This window comes from Hippopotamus amphibius, chromosome 2 (assembly GCF_030028045.1).
Source record: "Hippopotamus amphibius kiboko isolate mHipAmp2 chromosome 2, mHipAmp2.hap2, whole genome shotgun sequence".
In the NCBI taxonomy this organism is placed as follows: domain Eukaryota; kingdom Metazoa; phylum Chordata; class Mammalia; order Artiodactyla; family Hippopotamidae; genus Hippopotamus; species Hippopotamus amphibius.
Window position 1 is genome coordinate 230,160,810 of NC_080187.1, and position 16,324 is coordinate 230,177,133.

At 38.2% G+C, this 16,324-nt stretch overlaps 1 protein-coding gene across 3 annotated transcripts in view; it reads right to left on the reverse strand.

Moving 5' to 3' along the window:
* The window catches only part of ERO1A (endoplasmic reticulum oxidoreductase 1 alpha), a 50,092-nt gene that overhangs the window by 22,652 nt on the left and 11,116 nt on the right, over window positions 1–16,324 (reverse strand). For all 3 annotated transcript variants that reach the window (XM_057723923.1, XM_057723922.1, XM_057723921.1), the window contains exon 4: window positions 12,260–12,298. In XM_057723923.1, coding sequence (XP_057579906.1) covers window positions 12,260–12,298 — 39 coding nt within the window. The remainder of the gene's footprint in view (window positions 1–12,259; window positions 12,299–16,324) is intronic.

Genomic DNA, 16,324 nt, shown 5'->3' on the forward strand with positions numbered 1-16,324 from the left:
AATTACAATGTTGTTTCATTACATTGGTCGACCTAAAGATAGCTCAATTCAAAAACCACTTTCAAAAATAAAATTCTTTTATGCATGATTAAGTATTAATGGGCAAAGCGATGTGATGCATTCAACCTACTCTCAAATGGTTTGGAAAACAATAAGAACATATACATAGAAAAAGCATGCTAGGGCCTTCCCTGGTGGCACAGCAGTTAAGAATCCACCTGCCGATGTGGGGGACACGGGTTCCATCCCCGCTCCAGGAAGATCCCACATGCCGCAGAGCAACGAAGCCCGTGTGCCACATCTATTGAGCCTGCGCGCTAGAACCCGTGAGCCACAACGATTGAGCCCATGTGCCACAACTACTGAAGCCTGTGCCTAGAGCCCGCGCTCCACAACAACAGAAGCCACTGCAATGAGGAACCCGTGCACCACAATGAAGAGCAGCCCCTGTCCACCACAACTAGAGAAAGCCTGTGTGCAGCAACAAACACCCAATGAACCCAATAAATAAATAAATAAATAAGATACATTAAAGAAAAGTTTAAAAGAAAAAGCATGCTAAAACAAATGAGACAAAATATTAAAAATTAGTGAATGTTTATAAAAAAGTGTACAAAATGTCTTTATATTAATACTGCAACTTTTCTGTTAGAAATTATTTCAAAATAAAAAGTTAAAAATACTCATCAAAAAGTAAAACAAAATTTGTTCAAACGATAACATATATGGACTTCCTAGGTGGTGCAGTGGTTAAGAATCCGCCTGTCAATGCAGGGGACACAGGTTCGATCCCTGCCCCAGGAAGATCCCACATGCTACAGAGCAGCTAAGCCTGTGCGCCACAACTGTTGAGCCTGTGCTCTAGAGCCCGTGAGCCACAACTACTGAGCCCATGTGCTGCAACTACTGAAGCCCATGCGCCTAGAGCCTGTGCTCCGCAACAAGAGAAGCCACAGCAATGAGGAGCCCGTGCACCACAACAAAGAGTAGCCCCCACTCACTGAAACTAAATGAAAGCCCGCACACCATAAAAAAGACCCAACACAGCCAATAAAATAAATAAATAAATAAATAAATAAATTTATAACAAAAGAGAGATAACATATACCTATGTATTCTAATATACCTACGTATATTTAAAACCAAAATTTTTTAACTTTATGATTGTAAAATATTACCTGAATATTAAAACATAAGTTAAAATAACTATTTTTATTTCCTATTTAATAATTTAATCAGCTTTGTAAGTCACATCTGTCTCAAAACTATGTCACTGGCATTTTTCCTGAAGAAAAACAATTTTTCCAATATGCTTATTGTTTTCAATGTTTCATAAAATTGCCCACAATCTTCTTCAAAGTTAATTTTAAGGTTAATTTGGAAATCATTCATACCTTCAACTGAGTCTTCCCTGCAGATATAATTTTTAATTGAGAAAATATTATCTCTACAGGTAAATGTATGAAAATATTTTAGCCCACATATTTTCACAGTTCTATTCTTTGCCTCTAAAGTACATTTCTTCAATGAACAATCTAAGACGAAACTCATCAAATAAGCTGTCTCTATTTTTTAAGTTATTTAAAATGTTTTGTCAAATAGAGATGCTATGAAATTGTAAGCCTTAATTTCATTCCATTTCAGGTGAGAATATAAATTTATCCAGTTAAAAGCAAGAGTTCATCAAGAGCAGACTCTTCCCACAAAGGGAGATTCTCGAAAACACAATTATAAAATTTCAGAATTTAATCTAGTACACCATTTGAGCTTTCCTCACTCAATGTGTACAATTCCTCCCTAGTTTTCACAGGAGTAAATATCAAGGTCTTTGTTTACAAGCTTTGTTATAATAAGTGCAACTTGCTAAACCTTCAAAAGCTGAAATCTGTCTTGTTCTTTTCTTTAAGCATTCCACTAATTGCTAGTTTGAATAATGATCTTCCACTGATTTTGAAAATGCAACCAACATTTAGAGGGCTCATTTATTAAAAATCAAGCAATACCAATGAAGGCCTCTTGGGCTGTTTTACAAAATAGTTCTTCAAAGGCTCAAACGTTTATGAAATTGGACCGATCATGGACAGCAAAGAAAGACCTACTGCCATGCTAAAGTAACATTTTCTTCAGCATCAGCTTCCTCTCAAAAACTTTATAGTCATTACTTAGTGTTATACAGAAATACAAAAATCTATGTATGCTGACAATTACCACTTTTATCTTAAGGGGTAAGAGATCACAGCATGTTTGGATACAATTATGAAGTATGTATGTACCTCAGTCAATTACAAATTCCTTTCTGCTCCACAGATTTCTTGATTTAGTGAGGACACGGTTTTTACCAGGACGCTGTTTTTATCAAAATTTGTATGTGTAGTATCACCACAAAACGAATATTATGTTTTTAATTGTGAACTTTAAACGAATTTATACTAACATTCAGTGACTAATGTTTTCCTTTAACAGAAAGAACTGCCAAAGGTTTTACTTTAAGTCCATCAACTGAATGAAAAAAACCAAACAATTTTTGGAATTAAACGAATTTCTATTTGAAACAGCTGATCATGGCATCATTTAATTACGTGCAAAGCTCTGCATTGGAGCCAACACATTAATAGCTATGACTTCACTCACTGTGTGTGAATAAGAAAATGAGGAACCAAAAATGAGCAGAATTAATTTAGTTCTAAGGCAGAAAAAGTGCAGAACAGTGGTTTCCTCTGGGGAAGGAGTATGGATTGACTGGGACATGGTATGAAGCAACTTTCTAGGGTACCAGCAACGTTCTGTACTGAAACAGAAGCCTAAGTTACCAAGGTGTATGCATTTAACAAATGCACACAAGATGTGTGTACTTCATTGTATGTTAATTTTATTAAAAGTACATGCAAGCAAATATTGGACTCTACTTAACGATATACATCTAGTTACGTATATAACCAGTTAATGACATATAGTGAGGGCAATGTGTACTTAGGCTCACAATTTATTTGAAATTCATCCAAAAAAAAGGCAGTTTAATGGATGTGTAGAAGGATGGACAGATGGGCAGATATGCGGTAAAGTGAGTTTATGAAAACGTTAATGACAGAATCTAGGTGATTAGTATGAGAGTGTTCACAGGAAAATTCCTTAAACTTTGCCGTATGCATGAAAATTCTCATAATAAAATATTGGAAAATTTAAATTTAGCACAGTTATTTAGTATAAATGAAAAACCACATATCCCAGAATGATACGTAAATGCACCATCTGCAGCTGCACATGTTAAGCTGTCTTAGACACAATTTTCTTACAACAATCACTGCTTTACAAGGTATACAACAACAGATGCTACGAAGGCTTTGTCAGCAGACCTGTGGGTTCTGATTTTCCTATGATCAGTTACCTTATAGATGGTAAACGATACCTTTGTGCAAGTTATATATCATCATCAATTCTTGTGAGAAATGGAAATTCAGTACTTCATTTTTCATTAAACATGTACTTCCTTTTTCCTCTTTTAGTTATTTCAGGCAAAAGGATTCACTGTAAAATTTTAAACGTCCTTAACAGTAGTAAGTGGTTGATCTGCACTATGTAATAAAGGATAAAGCCACTCTAAGGGACTACTCTCTCCACGCAGGATTGCTCATCCACTGTTTCCCACACATATCTCTCGTAAGCCTAACCTATAATTTCCCAGGTTTTTCACTGACCAATCAAATGGCAGCCTGGCAGCTTAAGCTGTATCACAGATATGACACATAGCACAGCACAAATGGCCACGGACTCCAACAGGCCAGCAGAGCAACCGTGGCCAATGCCTCTCCCCCTACTTGCCAAGACTGTAAGGAGTTAGCTGTCCCCAGCCATTAGTGACTGACTGAAATTATTTTAGCAGTTGTCACCTCGTATGTTGTCTTTGAAAGAAAGGCTTAGTTTCTTTACATCTAGAAAAGGTCAAGAGAAGAGGGACAAGTTATTACTGGTCATCTTTGTGTTGAAGTAATGTCTTTAGTGTACATACACCTGAAATATAAGAGAGAATACAACAGAGGAAGCTAGAAATACAAAGAATTTGGTCAACCAACTCTATCCTAACTTATTTTAGTGCAATTGTTAATATTTTGTTTAAAACATTTAAAACTCAAGACAAATAACAAATCAGACTGGATGCCAGAACAGGCATAAACTGGTTCTGCCCCAGGCAAACCTTGGCACATGGTCCCTTTACTTGTTCTTGTTACTCTATAAGGGCTTTGGATTTTACTCCAAGGGAGATGGGACAATTTAAACAGAGGAGAGATACAATCTGATTTCTTTGTTTAAAAAAAAATCACTCTGGCTGATTAGAATAGACTAACATAGAGGTCAAGGGTAGAAGTAGGCAGACAATTTAAGAGGCTACTGCCATAGTCCAGACAAAAAGGGATAATGGCTTGAAATACAGCAGCAGCAATAAAGATGGTAAGATTCTGGGTGTATTTTAAAACCCTGTAATCAAAAATTGAATTTGGGACTTCCTGGGTGGCTCAGTAGTTAAGAATCCACCTGCCAATGCAGGGGACATGGGTTCGAGCCCTGCCCTGGGAAGATCCCACGTGCTGCGGAGCAACTAAGCCCGTGCACCACAACTATTGAGCCTGTGCTCTAGAGGCCGTGAGCCACACCTATTGAGCCTTTGTGCCACAACTACTGTAGCCTGCACTCCTAGAGCCCAAGCTCCACAACAAGAGAAGATACCGCGATGAGGAGCCCGTGCACTATAATGAAGGGTAGCCCCTGCTCACAGCAACTAGAGAAAGCCCATGTGCAGCAACAAAGACCCAATGCAGCTGATAAATTTTAAAAAAGTTGAATTTGTTCACCAAAAAGGCCTTGAAACAATGACAACCCTGTAAAAATTAGCACCCCAGTGGCCCAGGTTATGATCCCTAAACACCATTTGCCACTAAAAGAGCTATGGATTCTTTAGAAAAGTGGTAAATTCCAAGACTGAAGCAAAAAAAGTACAAAATAAGCTTAGGACATCTTTTCATAATGGAAAGCAAAAAATCTGCTAAGACTACTGGGATCATCTCAACAGGCAACAATTCCTAACTTGAAGGAGCTTCTCGTGGCCAAAGATGGAATTCAAGCATCAAAACAAACAATAACCAAATGACTAGAGAAGATTCCAATACATCAAATATGTCAAAACTTAAATTCATATTAATACTTAAAAATAAAAACCTCATTGGGCACCTCTGGAGGATGCTGGGGCATCACTCATTATAATTCTGAAAACTGGTAAACAAAGGAAAAGAATGAAGCATTTATTCTATGTGTTCTAGATAAACTGTATTTCAAGGCATTCAAAGAGTTGACAAGAAAAGGTCTTTATACAATAATAACAGATAGTAAGTATAGGAAAAAAGATAAAATTAGAATATCAATATTTTCAAACTCCTAATGAAATAATGCAACCAGGTAATACTCATCAAGGCTGCTAAAACCTTCAGGTAAAAAGCTAGTAGGGAACTTTATACTGGACACACAATGACCTCAAAGATCAATCCTAACATCATGAAAAAAAGAGAAAACCAGACATTATGTCTTCTGATGTGATGCAATAACAAGTACACAGCAACTCTAATGAATATATATCAAAAAATTAACCTGGGGGAGGAATCAAGATGGCAGAGCAGGAAGACGTGCACTCACTCCCTTCGCAAGAGCAACAGAATTACAACTAACTGCTGAACAATCATCAACAGAAAGACACTGGAACTCACCAAAAAAAGACACCCCACACCCAGAGACAAAGGAGAAGTCACAATGAGACAGCAGGAGGGGTGCAATCGCATTAAAATCAAATCCCATAAATGTTGGGTGGGTGACTCACAAGCTGGAGAACAAGTATATGGCAGAAGTCCACCCACTAAAATGAGGGTTCTGAGCCCCACATCAGGCTTCCTAACCTGGGGCTCCAGCAAGGGGAGCAGGAATCCCCAGAGAATAAGACTCTGAAAGCCAGTGGGATTTGATTGCAGGACCTCCACAGGACTGGGGGAAACAGAGACTCCACTCTTGGAGGGCACAGAAAAAAATGTGCTCACCAGGGCCCAGGGGGAAGGAGCAGTGACTCCATAGAAGACTGAACCAGACCTACCTGCTGGTGTTGGAGGGTTGCCTGCAGAGGTGGGGGGTAGCTGTGGCTCACTGAGGAGACAGGGGCACTGGCAGCAGGGTTCTGGGATGTGCTCACTGGCATGAGCCCTCCCAGAGTCCACCATTAGCCCCACCAAAGAGCCAGGAAGCTATCTGCTAGGTAGCCTCAGGCCAAAGGACCACCAGGATGGGAACACAGCCCCACACATTGGCAGACAAGCAGATTAAAGTGTCACTGAGCTCTGCCCATCAGATCTGATTAAAGTTTTACTGAGCTCCACCCTCCCAGCCCAACCCACCATCAGCCCCTCCCATCTGGAAGCACCCATGAGCCTCCTAGATAGCTTCCGCCACAAGAGGGCAGACAGCAGAATCAAGCAGTATCGGCAGTATTTCATCTTGTGGAACTGAAAACCACAGCCACAGAAAGACAGAGAAAATGAAACAGCAAAAGGCTTTGCACCAGATGAAGGGACAAGATAAAACACCAGAAAAACAACTAAATGAAGAGGAAATAGGCACTCTTCCAGAAAAAGAATTCAGAATAATGATGGTGAAGATGATCCAGGACTTTGAAAAAAGATTGCATGCAAAGATCAAAAAGTTGCAAGAAAAGTTTACCAAGGACCTAGAAGAATTAAAGAACAAACAAACAGAGATATGCAACACAATAACTGAAATGAAAAACACACTAGAAGGAACCAATAGCAGATTAACTGAGGCAGAAGGGCGAATAAGTGAGCTGGAAGACAGAATGGTGATAATCACTGATGCAGAAAAGAATAAAGAAAAAATAATGAAAAGAACTGAAGACAGCCTAAGAGACCTCTGGGAAGAACTGAAGACAGCCTAAGAGACCTCTGGGACAATGTTAAACACACCAACATTCATATTATAGGGGTCCCAGAAGGAGAAGAGAGAGACAAAGGACTCGAGAAAACACTGGAAGAGATTATAGTTGAAAACTTCCCTAACATGGGAAAGGAAATAGCTACCCAAGTCCAGGAAGCACAGAGAGTCCCAGGCAGGAGAAACCCAAGGAGAAACACGCCAAGACATATAGTAGTCAAACTGACAAAAATTAAAGACAGAGAAAAGATATTAAAAGCAACAAGGGAAAAAAGACAAATAACATACAAGGGAACTCCCATTAGGATACCAGCTGATTTCTCAGCAGAAACTCTGCAAGCCAGAAGGGAGTGGCACAATATATTTCAAGCGATGAAAGGGAAGAACCTACAACCAAGAATACTCTATCCAGCAAGGATCTCATTCAGATTCGACGGAGAAATTAAAAGCTTTACAGACAAGCAACAGCTAAGAGAATTCTGCACCACCAAACCAGCCCTACAACAAATGATAAAGGATCTTCTCTAAGCAGGAAACATAAGAGAAGAAAAGGACCTACAGAAACAAAAACAAAACAATTAAGAAAATGGTAATAGGAACATACATAGCGATAATTACCTTGATTGTAAATGGACTAAATGCCCCAATCAAAAGACACAGACTGGCAGAATGGATACAAAAATAAGACCCATATATATGCTGTCTACAAGAGACTCACTTCAGACCTAGGGACACATGCAGACTGAAAGTGAGGGGATGGGAAAGATATTCCACGCAAACGGAAATCAAAAGAAAGCTGGAGTAGCGATACTCATATCAGATAAAATAGACTTTAAAATGAAAAATGTTACAAGAGACAAGAAAGGACACTACATAAAGATCAAGGAATCAATCCAAGAAGAAGAGATAACAGTTATAAATATATATGCACCCAATATAGGAGCACCTCAATACATAAGGCAAATGCTAACAACTATGAAAGAGGAAATCGACAGGAACACAGTCATAGTGGGGGACTTTAACACCCCACTTACACCAATGGACAGATCATCCACACAGAAAATTCATAAGGAAACAAGCTTTAAATGACACGATAAATCAGCTTGATTTAATAGATATCTATAGGACATTACATCCAAAAACAGCAGATTACATGTTCTTCTCAAGTGCACATGGAACATTCTCCAGGATAGATCACATTTTGGGTCATAAATCAAGCCTCTGTAAATTCAAGAAAATTGAAATCACATCAAGCATCTTTTCCAACCACAACGCTATGAGATTAGAAATCAATTACAGGAAAAAAACTGTAAAAACACAAACACATGGAGGCTAAACAATACACTACTAAATAACCAAGAGATCACTGAAGAAATCAAAGAGGAAATCAAAAAATACCTAGAGACAAATGACAATGAAAACACAATGATCCAAAACCTATGGGATGCAGCAAAGGCAGGTCTAAGAGGGAAGTTTATAGCAATGCAATCCCACTTCAAGAAACAAGAAAAATCCCAAATAAACAAGCTAACCTTACACCTAAAGAAACTAGAGAAAGAAGAGCAAACAAAACCCAAAGTTAGTAGATGGAGAGAAATCATAAAGATCAGAGCAGAAATAAATGAAATAGAAACAAAGAAAACAATAGCAAAAATCAATAAAACTAAAAGCTGGTTCTTTGAGAAGATACATAAAATCGATAAACCTCTAGCAAGACTCATCAAGAAAAACAGGGAGAGGACTCAAATCAATAAAATTAGAAATGAAACAGGAGAAGTTACAATGGACACCACAGAAATAAAAAGCACCATAAGAGATTACTACAAGCAACTATATGCCAATAAATTGGACAACCTGGAGGAAATGGACAGATTCTTAGAAAGATATAACCTTCCAAGACTGAATCAGGAAGACAGAGAAAATATGAACAGACCAATCTCAAGGAATGAAATTGAAACTGTGATGAAAAATCTCCCAACAAACAAAAGTCCAGGACCAGATGGATTCACAGGTGAATTTTATCAAACATTTAGAGAAGAGCTAACACCTATCCTTCTCAAACTCTTCCAAAACATTGCAGAGGAAGGAACACTCCCAAACTCATTTTATGAAGCTACCATCACCCTGATAGCAAAACCAGCAAAGATACTACAAAAAAAGAAAACTACAGACCAATATCACTGATGAATTTAGATGCAAAAATCCTCAACAAAATACTAGCCAACACAATCCAACAACACATTAAAAGGATCATACACCATGATCAAGTGAGGTTTATCCCTGGAATACAAGGATTCTTTAATATACGCAAATCAATCAATGTGATACACCATATTAATAAACTGAAGGATAAAAACCACATGATCATCTCAATAGACGCAGAAAAAGCTTTTGACAAAATTCAACATCCGTTTATGATAAAAACTCCCCAGAAGGTGGGCATAGAGGGAACCTACCTCCACATAAGAAAGGCCATATATGACAAACCCACAGCAAACGTCATTCTCAATGGGGAAAAACTGAAAGCATTCCCTCTAAGATCAGGAACAAGACAAGGATGTCCACTCTCGCCACTACTATTCAACATAGTTTTGGAAGTCCTTGCCACAGCACTCAGAGAAGAAAAAGAAATCAAAGGAATCCAAATTGGAAAAGAAGTAAAACTGTCACTCTTTGCAGATGACATGATACTATACACAGAAAATCCTAAAGATGCCACCAGAAAACTACTTGAGCTAATCAATGAACTTGGTAATGCAGCAGGATACAAAATTAACACACAGAAATCTCTTGCATTTCTATACACTAACAATGAAAGATCAGAAAGAGAAATTAAGGAAACAATCCCATTCACCATGGCAAGAAAAAGAATCAAATACCTAGGAATAAACCTCACCAAGGAGGTAAAAGACCTGTACTCAGAAAACTATAAGACACTCATGAAAGAAATCAAAGAAGACACAAACAGATGGAGGGACATACCATGTTTTTGGATTGGAAGAATCAACATTGTGAAAATGACTATACTACCGAAAGCAATTTACAGATTCAATGTAATCCCAATCAAATTACCAACGGTATTTTTCACAGAACTAGAACAAGAAGTTTTACGATTTGTACGGAAACACAAAAGGTCCTGAATAGCCAAAGCAATCTTGAGAAGGAAAGACAGAGTTGGTGGAATCAGGCTTCCCAACTTCAGGCTATACAAGGCTACAGTGATCAAGACAGTATGGTACTGGCACAAAAACAGAAATATACATCAATGGAACAGGATAGAAAGACCAGAGATAAACTACAGTCAACTAATCTATGACAAAGGAGGCAAGGATATATACAATGGAGAAAAGGCAGCCTCTTCAATAAGTGGTGCTGGGAAAACTGGACAGCTACATGTAAAAGAATTAAAGTAGAACACTTCCTAACACCATACACAAAAATAAACTCAAAATGGATTAAAGACCTAAATGTAAGGCTAGACACTATAAAACTCTTAGAGGAAAACAAAGGCAGAACACTCTATGACATACATCAAAGCAAGATCCTTTTTGACCCACCTCCTAGAATCATGGAAATAAAATCAAGAATAAACAAACGGGACAGAATGAAACTTAAAAGCTTTTGCACAGCAAAAGAAACCATAAACAAGACAAGATGACAACTCTCAGCATGGGAGAAAACATTTGCCAATTAAGCAACGGACAAAGGATTAATCTCCAAAATATAGAAGCAGCTCATGCCGCTTAATAACAAAAAAGCAAATAATCCAATCCACAAAGGGGCGGAAGACCTAAACAGACATTTCTCCAAAGAAGACATACAGATGGCCAACAAGCACATGAAAAGATGCTCAACATCACTAATCATCAGAGAAATGCAAGTCAAAGCCACAATGAGGTATCACCTCACTCTGGTCAGAATAGCCATCATCAAAAAATCTAGAAACAATAAATGCTGGAGAGGGTGTGGAGAAAAGGGAACCCTCCTGCACTGTTGGTGGGAATGAAACTGGTACAGCCACTATGGAAAACAGTATGGAGGTTCCTTCAAAAACTAGAAATGGAATTACCATATGATCCAGTAATCCCACTACTGGGAATATACCCTGAGAAAACCATAATCCAAAAAGAAACATGCACCATAATGTTCACTGAAGCACTATTTACAATAGCCAGGACATGGAAGCAACCTAAATGCCCATCAACAGATGAATGGATAAAGAAGATGTGGCACATATATACAATGGAATATTACTCAGCCATAAAAAGGAATGAAATTGAGTTATTTGTTGTGAGGTGGATGGATGTAGAGACTGTCATACAGAGTGAAGTAAGTCAGAAAGAGAAAAACAAATACCGTATGCTAACTCATATCCACAGAATCTAAAAAAATGGTACTGATGAACCCAGTGACAGAGCAAGAATAAAGATGAAGATGTAGAGAATGGACTTGAGGACACGGGGTGAGGGGGCGAAAGGGAAGCTGGGATGAAGTGAGAGAGTAGCACTGACATATATACACTACCAAATGTAAAATAGGTAGCTAGTGGGAAGCTGCTGCATAACAAAGGGAGATCAACTCGATGATGGATGATGACTTAGAGGGCTCGGATAGGGAGGGTGGGAAGGAGTCATGGGAGGGAGAGGATATGGGGATACATGTATAAATACAGCTTATTCACTTTGGTGTACAGCAAAAACTGGCACAACAATGTAAAGCAATTTTATTTCAATAAAGAGTTTAAAAAAATTAAAAGAGAGAGAGAGAAAGAGACATAGAGACATCAACCAAGGGCAATGTGTGGAATACATTTGAATCTTGTTTCAAATCTACTATTAAGCATTTATGAAACAACTAGAGAAATTGGAACCCTGACTTTGGTTATGTGGTGGGTTTTTTACTGTCTTTTGTCTTAGAGACGCATATGAAGAATTTGTAAACAAAATGAGTTATCTCAGATTGGCTTTAAAATAACTGGGAGAATGGAATGGGAGGTACAGATGAAACAAGGTTGACCATATATTGGTAATGGCTAAAGCTGGGTGATGTGTACGCATGTTTTGTTTTGGTTTTTTTCCCCCTCTACTTTTATCTTTCAAGCTTTCTTTAATAAAAAATTAAAGAAAGGAAGAAGAAAAAAAAAGAATTAGAGCCACTGAGTAACTTTCAAGGGGTTTCACTGGAAAGGGGAACAGAGAAGTGGGGTAGTAGTTGGCAGGGGAAGTGAATTTTGTTAGTTTTTTGCTCAATACTAGACACATTGATAAGTACATGTACATACCTTGTAGCTTGCGGATCTAATTCCATCAGGAACTTCATCCTGAAAAAAAATTTTAAATGCTTTTGGGTGACATTTATTCTGTCTTCTGAAAAATATTTTAAAGTTCTATGAGTTATCAGAAAAATTTACAGAACAAATTATTGAAGTTAAGAGGTTATTTTTTAACTGAGAATAGTTAGGCAGTCTTTATATTATTTCTTAAAAGTAAACAAAAAAAAATCAAACAAGTTATGCTGTGGCTAGATTACACATATTACAGCATGGAAACGGAAAAATAGTCACTTAGCCATTATTCCTTTTAATGCTCAAATTGTCCCACATTTGGCCCCTAGGAGACCCACTAACTGCAGACCTGTGTCTTTTTTTATCTGACCTGTGTCTTTATCTGCACCTGTGTCTTTTTTGTATCACTCCAGTAATCTTAACAGCACTTTCTGTTTTCTGTTATGACAAGATACTCCGGGTTCATCTTATATATGTCTTGTTCCAGTCTTGGCATCAACCATTTTGTAAGGCGCTCTCGTTCTCTTCAGAGGCAAATGGTACTAGTTTTCAGTTGTGTGTTGGCCACTTAATAACACAGGAGCTACCCGCCTATCCCCAAAGTGATGCTGTGAGCAGAGATGACGTGCGTGGGAGAGCTCTGTAAATCGCAGGGTCCTACTCCAATGCTAAGTATGTTCAGTACATCCCTAAAATAGATTACACCTGCCCAAAGGGAAGGACCCACACAGAGACAATCACTCTACTGTGTACTCTTCTAGACTCTGAACTAGACCAATATATAGTCTTTTCCTATGGCCAGATATTTAGACAGTTTCTTATTTTTTCATATAATAAACGAAGCCAAAGGTATAGACTATTTTCAGCAGAACTGACATCTTTACGATATTCAGCACTGCTTTATGGCCATCTTTGGAATCTATCCAATTATTTTAGTAAGTGAAGCTCTTGGTAGAATTGCTAGGTCAAAGGATATGTACCTTTTTATTGTCTGGATACATTTGCTGAATTGATCTCCGAAAAGACTTCACCACCAGAGTGCTCATTTCTTATTCCCAGACTAACACTGGATGTTGTTTTTCTTTCTCACATTGGCCAGTTAACAATGGAAGTGAAAGAACATTACTCTGATTCATTGCAAAGGGAACAAATAACTGGCCTTTCGGCCTCCAGAGAGAGCCCAACCTCCAGGGGCAGAAAATCTGCCTCACTCAACTATTCTCTGGAAGCAGAGGTGCAAATCAAAAGATGTGGATTTTAAAGCCCTAAGTATGAGGCACAGGATTTCAATTTTTATTATTTTTCTGTCTCCTCTATGTCCCAAGGTGAAACCTGAATCAAGTCTGTACACAAACTGAAAAAGGAAATCAAAGCGTTGACAAAAAGAAACTGGTTTTGGTTCCTCGTTTAGCCCAAAAAGGTATTAACAAAACATCAGTAGACCATCTGGAGTAGTGAGTTAACTGTGCTTAACCTTGTACATGTATTGCAGGTGTGATAACTGCTCTGTATTCATGATGCAATATCTTTTTTTTTTCTTTTTTCTTTCTTCTGTCTCTCTCTCCCCTTTTTTTTTTTCTGGCCACACCGTGTGGCTTGCAGGATCTTAGTTCCCTGACCAAGGACTGAACCCAGGCCCTCGAGTGAAAGCAAGGAGTCCTGACCATTGGACCACCAAGGAATTCCCACAATGTCCTGTTTTTAGACGCATAATAGCGAGATGTCAAGATTTCAGTAATGTATGTTATAAATGCTAGATGTGAAAGCTGATTATTTAGGCTGAAGCAAGTATTTCAAAGTATTTGAAATTATTTCTAATCACTCTTTGGTTCTGATAGACTGCCCTACTTAGGAACTGTTAGAACTGAGTCCAGGCTTGTCAGTGAAATGAAACTGAATGAAAATGGCTCACTCCCTTGTTGTCATTTAGCGTGGAGTTTTCTGGTGTCTCTCTCCTCCCTTCCCTCTGCTCCCTGTGTATACACACCCTCAGCGTATCTCTTATTGGCTTATCAATTTGTACTGAAACGATCACTTCGTGTTTCTCTCCCCTACTAAACCGTATCTCCTCAAGACAAGTGTTCACCTCATGTGCTCAGGCCCAGGCACATCGCAGGCCCTCAAAAATATTCATTATTTGAACAAAATTACATTCAGTTGCTAACTGCTTTTCCTTCATAAGTCTCTTCTCCATCTCCTCATCTTCCACTCCCCACTCTCCACAATATTTGCCAGTTATCTTCCTCAACCCTGGGGCTAATCATGGCACTCCTCTGCTACTCTAAAATATAAGAACATTTTTATGAATACACATCTTCTAATTATCTTTGAAGGAAAAAGCCTTCTCTCCATCAAGAAACCAGTTCAAGAAAAAAAGAGTATTGGCATGAAAGGCAGCTGACTCCAGTTCTGCAGAAGGTGAAATAAGTAGATTCTGTCTCAGTTTCTCAGTACAAATTGCTAGCTTTCCTCTGATTCTTTTTTAGCATTTCTATGAGCGCAAGTCAAATAATAAACATCTTAAGTTTTAGCATTTCTTAAATGCTAAGCTTGGTTGTTTTCTCTAGGATTCACAATAAAATGGGTTTCATCTGTCAATCTGTCAAACTGGGAGTCAGTAAGCTATCACCTTATGCTACACACACATCTCTCAGGTTTTCTGCCCTCTCTGATCTTCTGAAGGTGGCATCCCCTAGTTCTAGACTTTGTGAACTATAATCACAAGTAATGCTGTTTTACGATGAGATTCAAATTTGCAATAATTGCCAAACTTCTTTTTCTGACTAATGTTAATAATACCCCATTTCATGTACAAGTGCAATTAAATGCCTTGAATAAGCATCTATCATAGTTTGAGCATTTTAAAAAGCCAGGTAAAAAAAGCACTTGGTAGATTTGAATTTTTCCCACCACTTTTCCTATTACTAAATATAAATGCTAAAACTAATGAAGTAAAATGAAACCTTTAAACTGATATCATTTTAATGATATGCTCATGCTTTAATAGTGACACAAGGTGTTTCATAAGTTAATCCTTGACTTTTCAAAAAGCTGTGTCTATGAGGATTAACATAACTAAAAACTTGCTTCTCGTTCCTCTGATGATAAAACACTCGTAAATAACATTCTACGTTTGCCTTAATTCCACATGCTAGGCGTCTACACAGCAATAGTTACATGTGTACAAATAAACGGCTCAGAATGACACTACTACTTCATACCCATTAAGATGGCTATTATCAAAACAAAAACAGAAAACAGAAAGTAGCAAGTACTAGCAAAGATGCGGAGAAATCGGAATGCCTGTGCATTGCTAGTGAGGACATAAAGCGCTGTGGTCACTGGCAGACAGCGTGGTGTCGCGCAAAACTGAACACAGAGTTACTTAATGATCCAGCACCCCTACTTCTGGGTATACACCCAAAGGACTGAAAGAAGGGGTGCAAACAGATATTTACACCTGTGTTCACAGCAGCGTCATTCACAAGAGCCAGAAGGTGAAAACCACCCAAAAGTCAACCAACAGGTGAAGAGATAAACAAAATGTAGTATACACATACAGTGGAATATTATTTAGCCTTTAAAAGAAATAACATTTTAATACATACTACAATATGGATAAACCTTGAAAACATTATGCTAAGTGAAAAAAGTCAGACACAAAAGAACAACTGCTGTAAGGACTGCCCTTATATGAGGAACCTAGGATCACCCAATTCACAGAGAAAGAAAGGGCAACAGTGGCTGCCCGGGGCTGGAGGCAGGCAGGCACGGGACCCTGTTGTTTAATGAGCGCGACGTTTCAGCATGGGAAGGTGAAAACGTTCTAGAGATGCATGGCGGTAACAATGTGAGTGTATTTCATGCCAGTGAACGGCGCACTTAGAAATGGTTAAAAGAAAGTGGTAAATTTTGTTACATATATTTTATCACAATAAAAAAAGTAAAATAAAAATATATACTTTCAAAGGAAAAAAAGGATTTCAATGAAAAGGGTTAAATTCTCTGCTTTCAGAGTAGAGTACTTCCAATTTTAATGCTCTGAGAATTCCTAAGTAAAGC